The sequence below is a fragment of the Dipodomys spectabilis genome, unplaced genomic scaffold, assembly GCF_019054845.1.
Source record: "Dipodomys spectabilis isolate Male_0828 unplaced genomic scaffold, ASM1905484v1 ptg000009l, whole genome shotgun sequence".
NCBI lineage: Eukaryota > Metazoa > Chordata > Mammalia > Rodentia > Heteromyidae > Dipodomys > Dipodomys spectabilis.
The window spans coordinates 8539656-8559930 of NW_024870686.1; the positions used below are offsets into that span (position 1 = coordinate 8539656).

Sequence of the window (20275 nt, forward strand, 5' to 3'; positions counted from 1 at the left end):
AATCTGGAAATGCATACAGCTGTTGGAAAGTAAATTCATATGGCATGCAAGTCTAGAGTCTATGAGACCAAACACAGAAAAGCTATAAAGTATCAGCCAGGCAGAGTGGCTCATGCCTCACCATCCCAGCTGTTCATGAGTTAGAGATCAAGAAGATTTTGGTTTAAGGCTGGCCTTGACAAAGAAGTTAATGACACCCATAAGCTGGGGATGGCATTCCCAGCTGTGGGAATGGAGCCGTTGGAGAATCATGGCTCAGGCTGGTATGGGCAAGACCTCTAGATCTTATTTGGAAAAAATAGCTAAAGAACAAAGATCTAGAGGTGTGGCTAGAGTTGTAGAGTGCTTGGTTAGCAAGTACAAGGCTCAGGATTTAAATCCCAGAGTATGTATGTGTGCCCATGTTCACACACACACACACACACACACACACACACACACACACACACAACGTAAGCACAAATGTTGAATTTTTTTTAGGGATAAAATCAGATTGTATCGCAGTTGACTGGATTGGAAGGAATCTTTACTGGACTGATAGAAGAGCTGGTCAGATTTTGGCCATTCAGCTCTCTGCTGTTTGGAGTGGAAAATCTGAGTACACAATTGTTCTGGAAGACAATTTGACTCAACCCCAGTCTTTGGCTTTGTATCCCCTAAATGGGTGAGTCCAGGTGTCAAATTTTTCTGCTTTCTTATTGTGGTCAATGTCTTTAAGTTGGCTATTCTTCCTTAATTCTATTTTGCTTGTAGAAATTATCTTGATCTAGAATGAATGAATAGGAAACTTATCTGACTTTAATCTTATTGGGATGTGAGTCAACGGTAACATGGGAGCCTAAAAACCATCTGGGAAAAGTTGTTTATGCCATTAATATGAGAAGTTAGTGTGACACACCTGGTGGTCCATTGATACTTTCTTCAGCCTCAGCAAATTAATACACCTCAGTAGCTAGCATACTTACTACAGCTTTAAAATGAGAAGTGAGTAGAAAATGGAACTAAAGGGAATATTTAAGTTATGACAATACAGGTGGGAGTTCAACCTGGGTTATTCTTTCCAGAGTCTTTTCTCTCTGCAAAGGAATTTAAAGCTAACATACCATTCCCTCACAGAGACGGCCATATGTGTCTCACATGTATGAAAATGATACAGGAATTCCTAGGATCCAAAGATAGCCCACATTTGGTACCTTTTAAATACATTCAACTAGGAATTTAACAGCATGGCCCCTGGAAAACTAGTGGAAGTTTTTTTTTTTTTTTGTCGGTCATGGGGCTTGAACTCTGGGCCTGGGCGCTGTCCCTCAGCTCTTCAGCTCAAGGCGAGCGCTCTACCACTTGAGCTACAGCACCACTTCCGGTTTTCTAGTGGTTTATTGGAGATAGGAGTCTCACGGTCTTTTCTGCCCGGGCTGGCTTTGAACCGCGATTCTCAGATCTCAGCCTCCTGAGTAGCTAGGATTACAGGCGTGAGCCACCGGCGCCCGGCTAGTGGAAGTTTTTGATGTATGTAATGGCATATAGTCAAGAATAAAGTCTGAAGCCAGGCACTGGTGACTCATGCCTGTAAATCCTAGGTATGCAGGAGGCTGAGATCTGTGGATCAAGGCTCAAAGCCAGCCCAGGCAGCCAAGCATAAGAGATTATTATCTCTAATTAGCCTGCAAACAGCCAGAGTGGAGGTATGGCTTAAGTGGTAGAGTGCCAGCCTTGCTTGGAAAGCTAGGAGAGAGGGGCTGGGAAAGTGGCTCACTGGTAGAGTGCTTGCCTTGCATGCGTGAGGCCCTGGGTTCGATTCCTTAGCACCACATAAGCAAAAAGAAAAAAAGCCAGAAGTAGCGCTGTGGCTCAAGTGGTAGAGTGCTAGCCTTGAGCTAAAGAGCTGAGGGACAGCACTAGGCCCAGAGTTCAGGCCCCACGACCAGACCCCATAAAAAAAAAAAAGAAAGCTAGGAGAGGGTAAGAGGGGATGAATTTAAGCCCTAGTACCAGTGCCAAAAAAAAAAAAACAAAAATTGAATGAGGTTCTAGGCTCACATCTGCACATAGAGCTTGCTTACTTAAAGGGGAAAAAATGTAGTCAGGTTCCCTGGATATTTTCCAGTTGGGGACTAATGTATTCCAAGTATTTTTGTACAACTGCCATTACAGATTCTTTACTCTCACACAAGAATTAAACAATTACCATTAAGTTTCAAGAAAAAGTTCCTTTTGAATAGACTTAGGGTATTGATTAAAATGTGAGGGAAAATAATTCGGCATGGTGTTCTTTTTGGTGATGTGCTGTCTTCACACAGATTGATGTACTGGACCACAATTGGAGACAAACCCCGAATAGAGCAAGCTGGAATGGATGGTAGCAGCAGGAAAATACTCATTGATCAAGGTCTTGGCCGGCCAACAAGCATAGCTCTGGACCAGTTAAGCTGGAAGATATTCTGGTCTGACGACAAATTTCACTGTATTGGCTCTGTGAACCTAGATGGGACTGGCGTTAGTGTAAGTGTCCTGTTAGCCTTTGACTGGTTTAAAATGTCATGTGTCTTCTATAAAATCTATCCCAGCTCACCTTTGCCATTGCAGATGGTACAGCTGACACAGATTAGGAGCCCGTTTGCAGTGGCTGTGTTTGAAGATGAAGTCTTCTGGTCTGAGATGAAGGCAGGAACAGTACAGCGCATGGAGAAGATGACAGGCAAGGGCAGGGATGTCCTCATCAAGCGTTCTGAACAGCCCTATGGACTTAAGGTATACAGAATCCCTTACCTCTGCACAAGCTGCCTAAGCACCAACCTCAGTGATAGCCATTTATATGATTAAAAGGCAAAATTTGAGCTGAGGATGTGGCTCAGTGGTCCAGGGGTATGTGCTTAGCATGAAGTGACCCTGAGTTCAATTCCCAATACTGCAAAAAAAAAAAAAAATCACTTCCTGTTTTTAAGGAACTAGCTATGTTCTTGCAGATCATGCATGATGTGCTTCAGCCCAGATCTTCTAGCCCTTGTCTGGATACTGGCTGTTCTCACTTGTGCCTTCTGAGCCCTCGAGCCAAAGGGAGTTGCCACTGCCCAGTTGGCCTCTTGCTTACAGATGATGGAGTCAACTGTGTTTCACCCCAGGACTCAGCATTTGTATTTCTGGCATTGCCCACCATTGTCATGCAGGTACTTCCTGGAACATTCCTCGTACTGTTATGTCTGTGCTTGGTGTATGTTCTATTTCAGACTTCCAGTATTTGAATTTTCCACTGTCAGTTGCATATAGGAGAGGCTCTTTCTTTTAGAAAGTTCTACAGTGAAAAATGTAGCATTTCCTGTGAGCCAGGTACCATCATGACTGCAATAAAGTATCCTGAGCATGCTAAAAGGACTAGCAGGATCAAACATTTTTTTAAATAATTAAATAAAACTACCAATACTTTAAGTCTGGTGAGACATGCTCTCTCACCAGAACACAGTGAAGTTAGGGCTGCGGGGAGTGTTTACCTTTGCTTAGACGTACAAAGGCCTAGCTGAGGAAATACAGTAACTGCAAATACCAGCAGCTATGCCAGGTTTTAGGCTGGCATACATGAAAGTATGTTTGTGAGGAAACTTGTCTTAAATTAATAGGAGGATGAAAGGAACTAACAAGCAGGTTATCCTCATCTATTGCTATCTAGAAAACTTGTAAATTTTGTCATTTTAAAATGACAAAAGTTTTTGATGCAAGATTGACTTCAGTGTTAGTAGGGTATTAATGGAGTCTCATTTTAGAAAGAGGGCTTTGGTGGCTCACCTACAATCCCATTGCTAAGGAGCCGGAGGTAGGAGGATCACAAGTTTGATACCAGTCAGGGCTACACTTGAGACATAGATAGGTAGGTAGGTAGGTAGGTAGATAGATAGATAGATAGATAGATAGATAGATAGATAGATAGATAGATAGATAGATAGATAGATTGATTGATAGATGGATAGATATGTGTCTATACATATATCTAGACATATATGTCTACTCCTTATATGTATCTACATTTATCTAGCATCTACTTCTACCTATGTCAACAACATATATATATATATATATGTATATATATAATTATTATAACTGGGTTTTTTTTTGTTTTGTACTGAAATTCGAGCTCAGATCCTTACAACTACTGGGCAAGCAAGCACTCTACCACTGAATATATCTCAGACATTTTTTTGGTATGGATAGCCTCAGACCAGGATTCTCCCTTCTCCACAAATTTATACCACCATGCCCAGCTTAGTTTTTGGAGGATCTCACTAGGTTTTGTCCACACTGGTCCTGAGTATCCATCTTATCTCTTTCTCTCACACAGCTGGGGTAATAGGCATATATCACCATACACAGCTGAAGAGGGCTTTTTAACAGGGAGCAGTTCTTCAAAAAACACTTTGAGATTCCAGAAATTGACAGTGCTTAAAGCTTCAGGGAGAGGGCAACATAACTGCTCTGAAAAATCTGACTTTAAGATTCCCAACAGTAATACAATATCAAGATGTAGGACTAGACTAGACTCAACCAGAGCCACTTACCTATTTTTTCTTTATAGATTTATCTGAAAAATCTCAAAGCTTCATCCCAACAAGCAAGTCTACCGCAGCACAGAACACTTCCCTTTACCAGTGTGAACCAGCTTGCATCACTTGAGTATCTGGTCCAGGAAAAGGCTCTCTATCTGTCAGAGTTGAATAATGGTGACATCAGGCTGTTGAGGCTTAAAGAATCAGGGGCGCTTTCTTGGAGGAAAATCCTGTCTTCGGAAGGGATTGTGACTGATCTAGCTGTGGACTGGCTGAGTGGAAACATATACTGGGTTGACAGTGAGAATCCCCACATCAATGTGGCTTCCTCAAAAGGCCAGTATCCCATGGTGTTGCTGAGTGACAACCTTTACCACCCTACCTCTCTTGTGCTCCACCCACCTTCTGCAGTCATGTGCTTTGTGGACTTGGGTTCCCAGGAGGATGGGCGGCCTGGCTCCAGCATTGAATGCACTTCCATGGATGGCAGCAGAAGAAGAATAATATGGCGGAAATCCCAGGTGCCTGTAGGCCTGGCCTTTGTGGATTCAGGAACCCGGCTATACTGGGCTGATACTGGTGGGCAATTTATTTTTCTACATCCTGCACATAAGCTTGGGGGAATGGGAGCCAAAGAGCAATAGAGAAGTTCAGTTCACTGGTCTTCAGCCCGAACTATAGATAGCCTTCGTGTCTGTGTTTACATTTAAGAAATATGTGTGAACAAGTTTGTGTGTCAATCACTGTTAGAGGGAAAGGAAATTTTTGGTGTTTTGGTTTTTGGCTTTTTCCCCCCATTAAGTTCTCTCCTCAAGAAGATTGAAGCAGAGCTGGCTTTGGAGTATGCATGTGGTAACAAGACAAGACAGAGAGAGCTCCAGGGCATCATACAACTGACCAGGCTAAATGAAATGAATGGAACTTCTCTTCCTAGGGCAAGGATTCATAGAAAGCATTCAACAAGATGGCTCTGGACACAGAATAGAACGCAGAGGAATTCAAAGCCTCAGCCTCTTCACATGTGGCCAAGGCATGATATTCTGGACAACCATCGATGATAGTGAGTCTTCAGTGTATATCTGATTGAATTGCACTTACTCTGAGAAATCCAAAGAGTACCTGCTACTGCTAGCACCTATCCTGGAAAGTGTCTATACGAGTGTGTGTGTGAGTGTGTGTGTGTGTGTGTGTGTGTGTGTGTTTGTGTGTGTATCAAACTTTCCTAACCTAAAGAATAATGTATAACAGTGATTTAGTTTCTTGTGTGGGGCTTTAATTTATTCTGTTGTTCTTTTGTAGTATTTGGATTTGCACTCAGGACCTAATGCTTGCTGTGATATTTTATATTTTTATCTGGCTCTTATGTGAAGCTCTCTGCTCTTGAGGACACCATGGCTGTGTGACTATGTGACAATTAACTTACAAGGAGAAAAGCTTTCTTTTGGCTCGTTGCATAAGTTTCAATCCAGTCATTTAGCCCCACTGATGTTGACAAGATATGTCAGGGTGGGAGCATGTGGTGAAGAAAGCTGCTCATGGAAATCACGAAGGAAAAAGAGAGAAAAGAGAGGGGCCAACGTTCTTTCTTATGGGGCCAATATCTCTTTGTATGGCATACCCCTAGTGATCTTTATATGAGGCTCTGGCTCCTAAATATACCACCATCCTCTATTAGTGCCTTAGGCTGAGGTTGATCCTTCAGTACATGAGCCTTTTGATGTTACTTTCCCAAATCATAGCAATTGTATAGCATAGAGATGAGTTGGTCAGTCATCGAAACGAGGTGGTATATCTGCTCTGTCACTTAGTAGCTATAACACCTTGTCTATAAAATGAAGACAATACCTATCTTAGTTAAGTAAATGTATGTGAAAGTGCCAGATGAGTCATAGAGCATTCTAACATAGCATTGCTAATGCTTCCAAGGGATCGTCCTAAGTCACATGTTCTAGTATGTTATTATATTCACACTAGACGTCTGAGTATACATTTCTGACTAGTGTCTAGACTTTATAGAAGTAGAATGTGTGGCTTAAATAAATCTATTCCTTTGCATCTTCAAAACCCAGTTCACTGGGCACATTAGAATAGCAAAAAAAAACAAAGTTTTTAGATCTTATCTCAGAAATGCTCATTTTTATTGGGTATGTGGTAAGACCTTTCTTTCCCAGCTACTTCACATCCCCTGGGAGTTACTGTTACAGATAAACCATTTCCAGAAATTGTCTTCTAATGAACTTAAAGACCATTGGTCCTTAATCTCATGGGCTGAACTTAAGTGCCACATATCCTCAAGCTGGGGCTGGAGGGGGGATATAAGTACTATAACATAAAATTTAGAAAAATATATGTCTCTTCTATAAAAACCTTGTTACTCAACTGGAGTTGAGAAAAGATGAGCTAACGTATTTATCTTGAGCAAAGCTCTTTGCCTAAGAAGTTGACTTAAAATACAAATTAATTTTGGTTAATGATTATGTACTGGCTTTTGTTTTAGCCCAGATCACTAAAGTTTGGTACAGCAAAGCAGAAGGGTTAGAAAACCGATGGTTCCAAGTGGAACAGAAGATTGTGGACTTAAAAGTTTATAGCAAATTTAGTCAAGAGGGTAAGTAAGCTTGCAATGGTTATAGCAACACTAAAGTCTGCCAATTACCAATGGAGGGGATATTCTACTATGCATTATTTCCTTGGAATATTTTTGAGCTTCTCATTACATTAAAGTGCAATTTCTATAGATCTGCACAATCCTCTTGTCTTTATGTCATTATATACAGACTGGTTGAGGTTTATCATTAGCCCTATTACTAATCCATCAGACAAAATAGTAAGTCCATCAGGAATTGTTGATAGATACGGTGTGTTAGTCAGCTTCCTATCGCTGTAACAAATGCCCAAGATACTTGACTTATAAAGGGAAAGGATTGATTTGGACTCACAGTTTTAGAAATTTTAGCCCATGGCTGATTGATCTCAGTGCTTTGATCTCATTGGGCCTGTGGTAAGGCAGCACATCACAGCAGGAACATGTGCTAAAACAGAACTGCTCACCTCATGGCTGGAAAGCATAAGAGAAAAAGAGTGGGGTCCCACACTCCCCTTTAGGGGCATTTCCCCAATGATCTAAAGGTCTCCCAGTAGGCCACCTCTCTCAAACTTTTCTGCCACCTTATGGGAGTGTCAAACTAGGACCATGCTTTTGTAAAATGGACATATGGGGGGAATTTGTGATCTAAGCTATAATACATGAGTTCAATATTGTGTTATTATTGTAGACTGAATTACAACACTAATAGCATAATTGGAATAATAGCTTGTTCTAAAGTGGTGCTAGTCTTCATTCTACCCAACATCATTTGTATCTACTTTGGTGTTAACTGATCCTTGGAATATCAACTTGGGGATACTTAGATGTTTTTCATGGACACATTTGGAATATCTAATTTAATGCTTGGGTCAGGTAATAATGGGCTTAATAAAATAGCAGTAGACAAAAATCTGTTCTTTATTGAGATTTAATATCGGCAACAGGAGCTCAATTAATTAACTATACACACCTCCTTGCATGATGAGCACCTTAGTCGTAAGACTAAGATACTGTTCAATTGCATTGTTTCTGAAAGTCAGACTTCAGGAAATGGCATTAGTCTTGTTTAGACTCTTGGTCTTGGCTTGGTGGGGAGAATGTATTTAGCACATTTCAGTGTGATAAACTGTCCTTCAAGCGGTCTGCTGCTTAGTTCTCTAGCCAGTAGTGTCCTTGTTAACTTCATGTGGGTTTTAACTCTAACGCATACATATTTATTTGATAGTGCCTGGACAGCTCACAAGGTAAAGACCTCTCTAGAAGTTCAAGAATGAGACACAAGTCTTGAATAATAATGCTAAATTATAAATGGTTGACTCAACCATATTGCCAACAAGATAATAAACATTACAACCTTCATATTTTCATCTAAAACGTGTTTTATTTTCAAGGCCTTTCCAGTTCTGATAGTAGATAGCTTTGTATGAAGAGGATTTGCATTATAATCTTGAATGAGTGAGAGATTCTCTCATTTTTTTCTTGAACCAGTTCCTTGTCTAAAGAACCACTATCTACTCAGGGCCGTAGAAGAGCTATCAGATTTGGAAAAGCATCTGGGTCATATAGCCCTAATAATATATTTGCAAAACGTTTTCAGAAGACTCTCCTAAAACCTAATCTAATCTAATATGTTTTGGGGTGTGGATGGGGAATCCACAGGTAACAACAGCTGCTCAAAAGACAATGGAGGATGTAGCCATATCTGTCTGCCAAATCCTGAGGGACAGACTTGCAAGTGTCCTAATGGGTACTACTTAGCTAATGCAAACAAATGTGCCGAAGCTGTCCAATGCTCTGTACCATCCCAGTCCTGTAAGGATGGTCAGAAATGCATTTTCATGGAGCAAGTTTGTGATGGTCATGCCGACTGTCTGGATGGATCTGATGAAGTAAACTGTAAGTAACCCCAGCTGCGACCACTATGCATGAGTATGCATGGCTTTTAGGAATATCCAACTCTAACATTCTTTATTGTTGTTGTTATTGGTCGTGGGGCTTGAAGTCTAACATTCTTTAAGTAAAATTTTAACCCTTAAATCATTGTCTTGCTATCATAGATATATGAAACCAAATAATACAAAATTTGTAATGATGGAAAAATGGATATAAATTAAGGTGGGTATCTCTTACGGAATTTAATATTCCTTCTTGGACTGTAGGACAGGCAGTATGATTGGGAGCTCCAAGCAAATAGGCAGTGTGTATGTTCTCTGAAATAGTTTTTGTTTATCGTAGATTAGATTTGGTCAACTTAAATTGAATAACAGTCACCAAACCTAAAGGAAGGAGGTTACATAAACCATTTGACCTGCCTTGCTGGTTCCTTCTTTTAAAGAGGAAGCAGCCTCCTTTCTTCCTTTTTCTCTTCCTTCCTTCCTTCCTTCCTTCCTTCCTTCCTTCTCCTTCTTCTTTTCTTATTTATATTATCTTTAAGTAGTTGTACAAAAGAATTTCATGTGTCAGGTTATCATAATCAGCGTCACTCCTTTCATTGTTCTTCCCCATCTCTCCCAACCCCACCCATCTCCTCAAGTTACCTAGTTCTACTTTTACATATGTACATTGAGTATTATGACTAAACTTGTCCACCCAACCTCTCTCCATTTGTCCTTCACTTGGCCTCTCCGCCCTGTGTCCCCTGACAAACCATGTCTCTGCTTCCTGGTATTCATTGTGTTAAACTATGTTAGTTGTTTAAAGGAGTTATACCATTGGAATTCACCTCCTGCATATCCCATACTTTAATCAATTTGTTTATATATATATATGGATATGGACTTGTATATGCTTTCATATATGTCTGTAATTTAGATCTAGCTTCCACATATGAGAGAAAACATGCTTCCTTTGGCCCTTTAAACCTGATTTACTTCACTTAACATAATTTTCCCAGGTCCATCCAGTTACCAGAAAATGACGTAATATTTTTTCCTTGCTGGATGAATACAATTCCTTTGCATATCTAGTTGCATTTTCTTAATCCACTCATCCATTGTAGGGCCTCTGAGCTGGATAGAGTAATTTCTTTTCTTTTTTTTTTTTTTTTTGCCAGTACTGGGGCTTGAACTCAGGGCTTGGGCACTATCCCTGAGCTTCTTTTGCTCAACTCTACCACTTGAGCCATATCACCCTTCCAGCTTTATCTCTTTATGCAGTACTGAGGAATCAAACCCAGGGCTTCATGCATGCTAGGCAAGCACTCTACCACTAAGCCACCTTCTCAGTCCCAGAAACAGAATTTTATATCTGAAGTGTCTTACAGGGATTATTAAGGAACACAGACTATACATGAAGCTGTTATGCTAGTACTCAATATACTTAATACTAGCTTTAAATGGTTATCATAAAAATAATATGACAAATAATATCCTCATGGAAAGGGGTTGTTAGTTATCTTTAATCCCCATAATATCTGACTCTTCTATAATATTCACCCTCTGATTCTATAGCTACTCCTCCAGTGCTATCCAAGCCCACATGATTGAACTGAAGAGACTACAGGCAGGCTACTGAGACTGGTCATAGCCAGCAAAAGATTTGGAAAAGGAATCTTACAATGATGAGTCACTCTTTCTCAATTCAAATTCACTTCCTCCTAAAATCTAATAGCTGGAAAACCAAACAATTATTACTCATAGTAACCTTAACTTAAATAGGAAAGAAAATGGATTTTGATTCCCAGAGATAATTTTGTAATCTAGCAGCAGTGGAGGTGGTTGGTTGGTTGGTGGAACCCTATCTTGCAAAGATTCCAGGGAAAAAAGGAGTAGGAGGAAATCAAGGAGTGAGAAATATGTTACTCCCATTCCCTGGCTTTTAAGCCAAACCTAGAATCGAATATATCTTCACTTGTGGTCCCATTCCTGGTAGCCTAGGCCAGAATTGGCTCTGATCCTTAATCATTAGGTCACATTGACTTTGTGATGGGGGGGAGGTGGTCTCTTGGGTGTGTGAAGTTGGGCTGTCCTTGGAATACACCCTACCATCAAGGACTTTATACCACCTACAACAGAAAAATCTGTTAGGATGTTAGCTTAAAACAAAGGAAAGAAGCAATTTTATTGCTAATACTGTGTCTTTCTACACAGGAGTTTTTAGTTCAGTGTTCTTGTGAGAGATAATACTCATGCCAACAATAATGAAGAATATTGTGAAATACCTGAAAAACAAACTTAATTTTTGGATTTGTCTTTGGCAGGAAGCATTCTGTTTCACCTCTCTGCTTATATGTGTCCTTTCTATCATTTCCAACAAATCTGATTCCATATTGTAGACCTTGCTAGACTTCCAGCTCACTCAGACTCAGAACACTGAAATAATTACAGATAAATCTTTTTAGGCCAGGTATTTACTACTTTGATTTACCTTATAGATTACATTGGGATTCATCTTGATGATATCACTTAATTTCTTATATAAAGAACTTAATTTGTGACTTATAGAGACTTTATAATACATGCCTTGGTTAAAACAGTGTATACTTTCATTTTGAAATAGATTGGATGATCAGTAAAATACAGTGGTCCTGAAACCTATTTACTTGCCCTTAAAGTATACAGTAATATGTGTGTATAAACTTCTAATGTTCTTCTTGTTTGACGACAAGTAATTTCATAAATTCAAATCCCTTGGTTAATGTAATTAAAAGTCTTACTCTTCTGAAGTAGTTTTTAACTGATGCCAGTATACCTATTGTATATTTAGGTACAACCTATTCACCATCAATACCTAAAAGGCCAGAAGCCGGGAAAAAGTTGTCTCCAAAAGGTCTCCAACAGTTGCCTTATACCAAATTTACCACATCTGAATATCCAGGCCAAGAAGAAATGAGATACCCTGTGAGGAAAACACTAACCACACTGATGTCTGCTAGAGAGACAAAGAACCCAGAAATGAAGGAAAAGGGGGAAGATGCCCATCCCAAGAACACACAGAGGGCAACGCACGTGCCCTGTAGCAGCAGCTTCTGTAATGGAAGGGGAATATGCACAGTGGAAGGAAAGCTGAGAAGATGTAGCTGTCCGGTGGAATTTGGTGGACAAATGTGTGAAGAGACAGCACAGGGACTCGTCTCTGGCTACACAGTTCTCACTGTAGCCGTTGCCATACTGACTGTTCTAGTGGCCCTGGGAGCACTGGTGTACTGCAGAAGAAAACATAAACTGAAAAGGTGTGTATCTGTTCATGCCTTCATGGGAGAGTTATATTCCAAAGAAGGCTTATATAAAATAAGATTAATGGGATTGAAGGTATAAAGTCACTATAAACATTTGAATCATGAGGAAGTATTTAGGTGATGAATCAGTCTCACTGGTTAAATGACCTAGAAAATAGGAATTGAGACTCTCTTCAAGTGAGACACCCCCCCCCCAGACCAACAATATTGCGTGTGATGTGAGGCATTTGTGCAGAGGTGAAGTCTCAGGAATGAAATGCAGAGCTCCCCTTCAGTAAGAGAGCAAGTTCAGGGCCAGGAATGGGAGGAAATATTTGTTAGTATGAGTATTTGCTAGCTAGGGGAGCCATAATACAGATCCAGAGATGGGACATCATTAACACATAATGTATCTTCTCAGAGAAGGCTAGATGTTTAAGATCAAGGTATCAGCAGGATTCCTATCTTTTGTAGGTTCTCTCCTTGCTTTGCAGATGGCCAGTTTCTCTTTTGTTTTCACATATCACTGTGCTCAAATCTCCTCCTCCTCTTCCTATCTTCTTCCTCTGCTTCTTCCTCCTCTTCTCTTCCTTCTTGGTGCCAGTACTGGGGCTTAGAATTCAAGGCTTTGCATTCTTATTTTGCTTTTTCACTGGAGGCTGGTGCTATACCCCTTGAGTTATAACTCCAGTTCCAGATTTTGCCTGGTTAATTGAAGATAAGAGTCTTGAGAATTTGCCTGCCCAGACTGGCTTTAAACTTTGATGCTCAGATCTGTTTCCTAAGTAGCTAGCATTACTGGCACGTAGCTTACCACAATGTATCAGAGACCCTGTAGTACAGTCTAACTTATATGGATTTAGGGTATCTCAATATATTTCTCTACTGCCATGGCTTCACAGACTGAAAGATAGGCCAGGAGAATTGGCATATCTTTTCCTAAGTCAAGCTAGTTAGTATCTAATTGGTCAGCCCTCGGGCTCTGATCACATCCCTTCACACCTCATGTTCTCCTGCTAAATTCCCTGCTTCCTTAACTCAGTTGGGTCCAGCTACCACTTACTTGTCCTTGGACTCGGTTATTTACATTTCCTCCATTGAGAAAGGAGACCATTTCTGAAGTTAAGTGATTGCCTAGTAACACATAGCAATCTGCTCCAGTATTGCCCATTCCCAATTATTTGCTCTGATGGGAGATTATTAAAGTAGGGTACAGTTTCTATAACATTAACCTTTGATAAGAGGTAAATTGACCTTTTGTAATGATACCCCAATCTCAGCTTCTGCCTCAAATAGCTACTTCTGACTTTCTTTGATTTTAGGACATCAGCAAGAAATTTGAACCGTGATGAGGAAAATAAGCAAGAAGAAGAAAATTTAATGAATAGTGAGATTTTCGTGAATGAAGCCTATGATGAACAGGTATGTTGAGGAAGTTGGGTAAGTCTCTTTGAGGAAAATGAATTCTTGGATGCAGTTAAACAGTAACTCTTCTAAAACTGTCCAGCTTTCAGAAAGTAGTTAATGTTTTCATTTTAACCTTGACTGTTTCTATTATGTGTATTAACCTACTGTGAGGCAACTCTTTCTTCAGGGTCTGGCTTGAATAACGGTTGAATAGCTGAAACATGCATGGAACAGATTTATATACTATAAGCAAGAATCTTGACTTTTTGTCCATTTCTAAGGTCTCCATCCTATGGTAGAGTAGGGTAGGCTCTTTTACCCTAAGATATTAGTCCTATTGTCATCTATACAATTGTGTGTGTGTGTGTGTGTGTGTGTGTGTGTGCATGTGTGCATGAGTACTGGGGCTCGAACTCAGGGCCTCAAGCTTTTTCTACTTACAGCTAGTGCTCTATCACTTAAGCCTCAGCTCTACTTCCAGTTTTTTTTTACTGGTCAAATTAAATGTAAGGGTCTCTCAGATTTGTTTGCCCAAGCTGGCTTCAAACCTCAATTCTCAGCTAGAATCATAGATGTGAACCATCTCTATACTTTTCTACATCACATATAGAGATGTGAACTATCTCTATACTTTTGTTTTGTTTTAAAATAATGTATATTCTCTAACTTCAACTCTCCTTTCCACAGGACTTGCTAACTCCTTTGCAAACTGACTGATCTTATGCAAAAAAGAATTGAACCCGCCTCCAATTAAATAAAAATAAAACCTGCTTATGCATTTTATCGTGTGCTGTTTTAAATTCTGTAACAGTTTGTGATACATGGTAATTACTTGTTTAACTAATCTTTAAATTGGAAAAATTTGTCTGGGTTTGTTAATGAGTTTCAGAAAACTGAATATTCATAGGTATGATTAGAACTGTCCCCACGTAGTGTAAGTTGGAAGTCAGTCATAGGGTTTTCTAACATAAGGTATCTACCCCAATACTAATTAGAAGCTCTAGAAGATTTGAATGGCGACTCTGGAGCTCACTTTGAGCTAGTTAAACTGCAGAATCTATTTTCCTAATTTTACCAGATGTAGTGGTCACTTTGTCTTTAGGATACGTTTCTGCAAAGTACCAAGTATTCATGTGTTATTTCCCTATTTCTTCCTCTCTCCTATATACTTTACTAAGTTTGTACACATTGGCACTTAGAATTTATGAAAAGTCTTTCTCTTATGATGTTATTCAATCCTGAACTTAAAAGAGCAAGCAGATATACTTTATGGTTATGGAAACATGGTTTGTGTAAGTCTTATTTATAATGAAGTTGGTGATGCTACAGTTAGCAGCATGGAGTAGATGTACGCCAGGATTTATCTCAGGTAGCTCTCCCTGCTAGGGACCACCCATTGCTTGGCCTGCTAATGCCTCTGCTTGTCTTCCCAGGTTTCTACTGTGCTTACACCCAAGTAAAGAATAAAGAGCATTAAATTTATGATAATAGATAAGGTCACAAAAAAAAAGTCTGGTCTTAAACTTGGTTATAGCAACCTAGGCAAATCCCTTGGTATTGAACCTTTATCCTCAGTGCCAGAAATGAGATTATAAAAGTTTATATCATCAGGCCCATTGGATGTGGAAAGAAAATACATGTGCACGGCTCCACACAGCACCTGAATCTAATAGCATAAGTTTAAATAGTAATAAATCAACTTTGCTTGGAAGCTTTTTCTTGCTTGGATCTTTTCTTTTGTATTCAATGTCTTTCCGAATGAGTTTGTGTAGGCCAGGAAGTCCAGTGAAAAGTCCTGGACCTATGACTACAGGTACTATATAAAATAAACCATCGTGTGTGCGTGCTGATCCTGGGACTTGAACTCAGGGCCTGGGCACTGTCCTTGAGCTCTTATGCTCAAGGCTATTGCTCTACCACTTGAGCCACAGCTCTACTTCCAACTTTTTGGTGGTTAACTGGAGAAGAGATTCTCATGGACCTCCCTGCCCAGGCTGGCTTTCAGCCATGATCCTCAGATCTCAGCCCCCTGAGTAGCTGGGGTTACAGGGGTGAGCCTGTTTGCAAAATGTTATCTGCTGTGAACAGTGGAGACCTATGCAATGGGAGAGGGAGGTGACTTTGGGAGCACCTGGCAGCCCCTCCCACAGCTTCCAGGGTGGACACACCACACCCATCCTTAATGAGGCCTGCAGCCTAGGAGAGCCAGCTTGGGGAACAGGCAGAGCAGCTGGGGAGAGAGCTTCCTGCCAGACTTCCCCAGGCCCTTTGGATCTCTAGGCAAACTTGAGTAATGGTAGAAAGAGTTGACAGATTAAATGGGGACACACAGTTCCAGTGTTGATGGGGAGAGTGGAAGTGGGTGTGATAGAGCATCCCGGATGGAAGAGCCTGAGGCGAGGTGGCAGAACTACTCACGTAGGTGGGCTCCCTGCTGTGCGCAAGCCGGGCTGGCCAGTATCCCTTTAGGACAGATTCCCACCCACACAGGAGGCCCCACCCTGAGACTCTGCCTCCTCCAGCCTCTTGTCTCAAGCCTACTCTCAGTATGTTCAGCAGAGAATGACCCTTACACCCACCCAGGCTTCCACCTCCTTCATGCTGTCCTTTATAGCAAAAAGAAGTGTTTTTTAAAAGGAACATTTCTTTAGATAGGGCAAAAAATACTCAGTTTTAAAACTCAGTAAGAAAGTCTTAATCCTCAGAGTAAAGGTGTTTCACACATAAGCCAATGGGGAATAGTTGTGGGTGGGGGTGGGTAAGACACACACAAAATACTGGCTTTGTGTTTACCAGAGACTTCTCTAGAAACACTTGGTAATATGATTTGAGGAAGAGACAGAACTAGCTAGAAGCTCAGGATCTTATATTGCCTGCTGTGTTCTGATTTCTCAACCCCCTAATTGCTGTCTTTCAAAGTACTAGCTGAAATATCCCGGATGCCCCTTCTGCCTTCAATCTCTTTTCCACATAGCAAACCCTCAAAAACATCTGGGTGACAGAGGGCGCAAAGGCAACATTCACAGTCATCACCAGATGGGACTATAAATGCATCAGAGCACACTTAATGCTGGTCAACCTTAAATGGGGTCCATGACCATCAGCACTGGCCCCTGCTCGCAGCCACATAGGAAATCAATTTTAGGGCTCCAGATCCAGGGAGGCAGAATCCACAGAAACAGACACAAAGTGCTGAGATCTAAGGACCTTGGTTCAAAGCCACCAGTGCAAGAAAGTCCATGAGACTCTCCAGTTAAGCAGCAAAAAGCCAGAAATGGAGTTCTGTCTTAAGTAGTAGAGCTCTAGCCATGAGAGAAAGTGTTAGTGGACAGGGCGCAAGCCCTGAGCTGAAGCCCTAGTACCAACTCCCTCTCTCTCTCTCTCTCTCTCTCTCTCTCTCTCTCTCTCTCTCTCTCTCTCTCTGTCTCTCTCTCTCTCACACACACACACACACACAGAGTCACAAAGTAATCTGCCTGCATATTAGAGTTGTGTCTCAAAAAGCAAATAGCACTACAACATAGCAGGGGACATGAATAGGTGTTACACCATCCATTGTACAAGCAGCTTGTGCTGTTTAATGAGTTCTATCACAGTTTTATATTACTGGGACCTATTGGACTGACCATTTATACTTCTGAAGGATAGGTTTGGGAGGTGAGATTCAGCTCAGTTAAAGCACCTTGAAGTCAATAGCTTCGAATGAAAACCAGCCCTATGAAGACTTGTCTCTCATGGAACATAGAGCTGCCTACCTGTGACTTTGAGCCCCAGGGCAAGAAGTGGAAAAGATTTCTGCTCTCCCCTCAAGTGAAAACTGGTGCTCCTAGTTTTTCTTTTTTGACAATAGACTTGGCTGGCACAGAAAACAAAGCAACCAGGGATTGTGGTGGGGCCCCTTGGCTCCTTTTAGTAATCTTATGTGAAGAAGTGCAAAGATGTGAGTTCTAGATTTCAGAATGGTGCCCAGGCAGCCAGGAAACTGCTGGTAATGAATGCTGAAACTCCCCAAGGTAGTACTGGAGACAAATAAGCTTTATGAGCATACTGCAAATGATGTTTTAAGACTTTTATTTATAAATAGCATATATATATGAACGCTAACCAAATGTGACTAACAGGTTCTATTTTGTAGAAAATATTCAATCTACTGTTTGCTGTGAGGTATCTATAGAATGGAACAATAATATAGTGTTAATGTCTCCATTCTTTTGGCTTCTTGAAAAGAAACTGGAACCACCTCAATTTCTCACCAAAATAAGTGATTAAAAAAAAACACACAAGTTAAATCTTTTAGAGTTTGTCCTCCTACCTCATACTATTATGTATGCAGAAAGACATGTAAATCGGAGTCAACCAAGTTATTTCATTTTATAGAAGCCACTACCCCTGCTAAGCTTTGAATGGCCCTAAGTTTAAGAGCCTCAAACCCACGCAGTTACAGATTGCCTCTGGAGAGTTTTAAAGTTATAACACTTTTATGAGTTATAAAGTAGGGAAAAAAACAACAATAACCGTAAAATCCATTAGTATTTTAGAATACTGTAGTTTCTAAGTGTTGTGTGTGCATATATGCTAGTCCTGGAACTTGAATGTGTCCAGGGAGCTCTCTTTAGCTTTTTTTTACTCAAGGCTAACACCCTACCACTTGCTCCACAGCTCCATTCTAGTCTTTTGGGTGGTGGATTTCACAGACTTCCTGCCAGGGTTGGCTTAGAACCATGATCCTCAGAACTCACAGCCTCTTGAGTAGCTAAGATTACAGTCCTGAGACACCAGCCACCCGTTGAATTTTTGTTTTGCTTTGTTGTTGTTGTTGTTTTGAGCCTTGTTGACATTGAACCTGGTCCACCTGATTCAAAACGCCACCCGTTCCAGATCTCCTTCAACTTGTACCTGTGAGAAGCCTGTCATCCCACAAGAAGACCTGATCCCTCTGGACAGGAAAAGAAAACTGTATAAACCAAAGCTGAAAGAAACTTGAAATAAACGTCCCAAGAGTCTCGCAGAGCTACTGGGCAAGGGAGATCGCCCTCCAGACGCAGAGCTCCATCTCCAAGCCGGGAGAGCTGCAAACACAGGACACAGTTGAAGGCTGGGCCGAGTGGAAACCCGTCCTTCTTCACCCTTGGCCCCGGGATGGAGCCCGGAGCCGGGGGGAGGCCCGGGCGACGTCTACAGGTCTGAGTCGCAGGGGAGCGAGCTGTGGCAGGGCCGCGTGCTGCGGGAGGAGGCGCCCTGCGAGGCGGCCGCCTGGGGCTCCCGCTCCCCGTCCAGCACGTCCACGGGGTTGGTGTAGGACCTGGGCGCGGGGCGCGGCATGGGAAAGCCCACCTTGAGTTTCCCGGGGGCGGCGGGCTCGGCGGCGGGCGGCGGGCGGTGCTGGCCCCCGCTGTAGTACTTGATGGCGGGTGGGAGCGCGGGCTCGGGCCAGTCCACGTAGACGGTGCTGATGCTGCTGCGGCGCGGGCCGGCGGGGGGCGCCTTGCGGCGGCAGCGCTCCTCGCACCAGGGCGCCCAGCTGAGCGCCAGCGAGAAGCCGCCCAGCAGCAGCAGGCAGCTGCCCAGGTAGCCCAGCACCAGGCTGTAACTCACCTGCACGGTGACCGGGCTGGCGGGGGCGGGCAGCACCGTGCGATCCCCCAAGAAGTGCGTGTACCACGAGACCGGGATGAGGCCGAAGAGGCCCGCGATGAAAAGCACCAGGCCCGACAGGCCGGCCAGCGCGAAGTGGGGCTCGTCTTGCCAGCAGCGCACGCCCAGCGACGCCAGCAGCAGCCCCAGCGCGGTGACGGCCAGCGAGGTGGCCATCAGCGCCCGCGCCGCGAGCACTGGCTGCGCCTCGAAGTAGCCCCACTCGTCGGGCTGGCCGCACTGGCGCTCGCGGCTGGTCTGCTCGCGGCACATGTCCCACAGGCCCTGGAACAGCACCACGTCCACGGGCTGGTCCAGGAACCCCTTCACCAGCCGCCAGCCCGGGGCCAGCGTGCTGATCAGGTTGAGCAGCAGCCCGCAGGGCGACAGCACCATGCCCAGCGTCATGACCACCGGCGTCCGCATCCTGGCTCCGCGCACCTGCCGCCGTCTCCAAGCTCCCCGAGGGCAGCGCCGGGCCGCGAGGCGGGCTGGCGGGGCTGCGCTCTGCGGTCTCCGGGCGGGCTGATCGGTGTCTCCGGCCCGGGGCCGTCCCCGCTCCGCCGCTCGCCCTTAGTCCCCTCCTCGCGCCCCGGCCGCTCCGCCCTCCCGCCGGGACACCGCGGTCCCTAATCGAAACCAGCTCGGAGGTAGGGCCGACCGAAACCGCGCGCCCGGGGGCGGCCCCTGGCGGCCAAGCCCAGCTCGGAGGGAGGGGCGCGCCACCGGGCGACCCGACCCCCCGGGCCCGGCGCGAGCGGGGACTCCGACACCCCACCCCGCAGTCAGGCCCTCCGCTCCGCCCGGCCCCGGTGGCTCGGAGACCGAGCAAAGGTCTAAAGGTCTCCCCGCCCGGATTCCCCGAAGCCGCCCTCGGCCGCCCAGCTGGCCGTGGGCGGGGAAGGCAAAGGGGCGGCGCCGCTCCGGTCACCTTACCTGCCCCCCCACCCCGGACAC

At 43.3% G+C, this 20275-nt stretch overlaps 2 protein-coding genes across 2 annotated transcripts in view; one reads left to right on the forward strand and one right to left on the reverse strand.

Moving 5' to 3' along the window:
* Window positions 1-16781, forward strand: part of LOC122125102 (prolow-density lipoprotein receptor-related protein 1-like) — a 56268-nt gene extending 39487 nt beyond the window's left edge. The window contains exons 25-35 of the mRNA XM_042699655.1: window positions 481-664; window positions 2301-2502; window positions 2587-2751; window positions 2967-3167; window positions 4565-5114; window positions 5470-5595; window positions 7033-7143; window positions 8782-9022; window positions 11807-12292; window positions 13600-13699; window positions 16659-16781. Of these exons, the coding sequence (XP_042555589.1) occupies window positions 481-664; window positions 2301-2502; window positions 2587-2751; window positions 2967-3167; window positions 4565-5114; window positions 5470-5595; window positions 7033-7143; window positions 8782-9022; window positions 11807-12292; window positions 13600-13699; window positions 16659-16781 (2489 nt within the window). The remainder of the gene's footprint in view (window positions 1-480; window positions 665-2300; window positions 2503-2586; window positions 2752-2966; window positions 3168-4564; window positions 5115-5469; window positions 5596-7032; window positions 7144-8781; window positions 9023-11806; window positions 12293-13599; window positions 13700-16658) is intronic.
* A 957-nt stretch (window positions 16782-17738) lies between these two features.
* Window positions 17739-19961, reverse strand: Cldn23 (claudin 23). Its single transcript, XM_042701530.1, has one exon. The coding sequence runs from the start codon at window positions 19742-19744 to the stop codon at window positions 18860-18862; it is 885 nt and encodes a 294-aa protein (XP_042557464.1). The 5' UTR covers window positions 19745-19961; the 3' UTR covers window positions 17739-18859.
* Window positions 19962-20275: the final 314 nt, after the last annotated feature.

What these genes read in the sequence shown, in the direction of transcription:
- Cldn23 (XM_042701530.1), bottom strand. Translation starts at nt 19,744, where the DNA reads ATGCGGACGCCGGTGGTCATGACGCTGGGCATGGTGCTGTCGCCCTGC.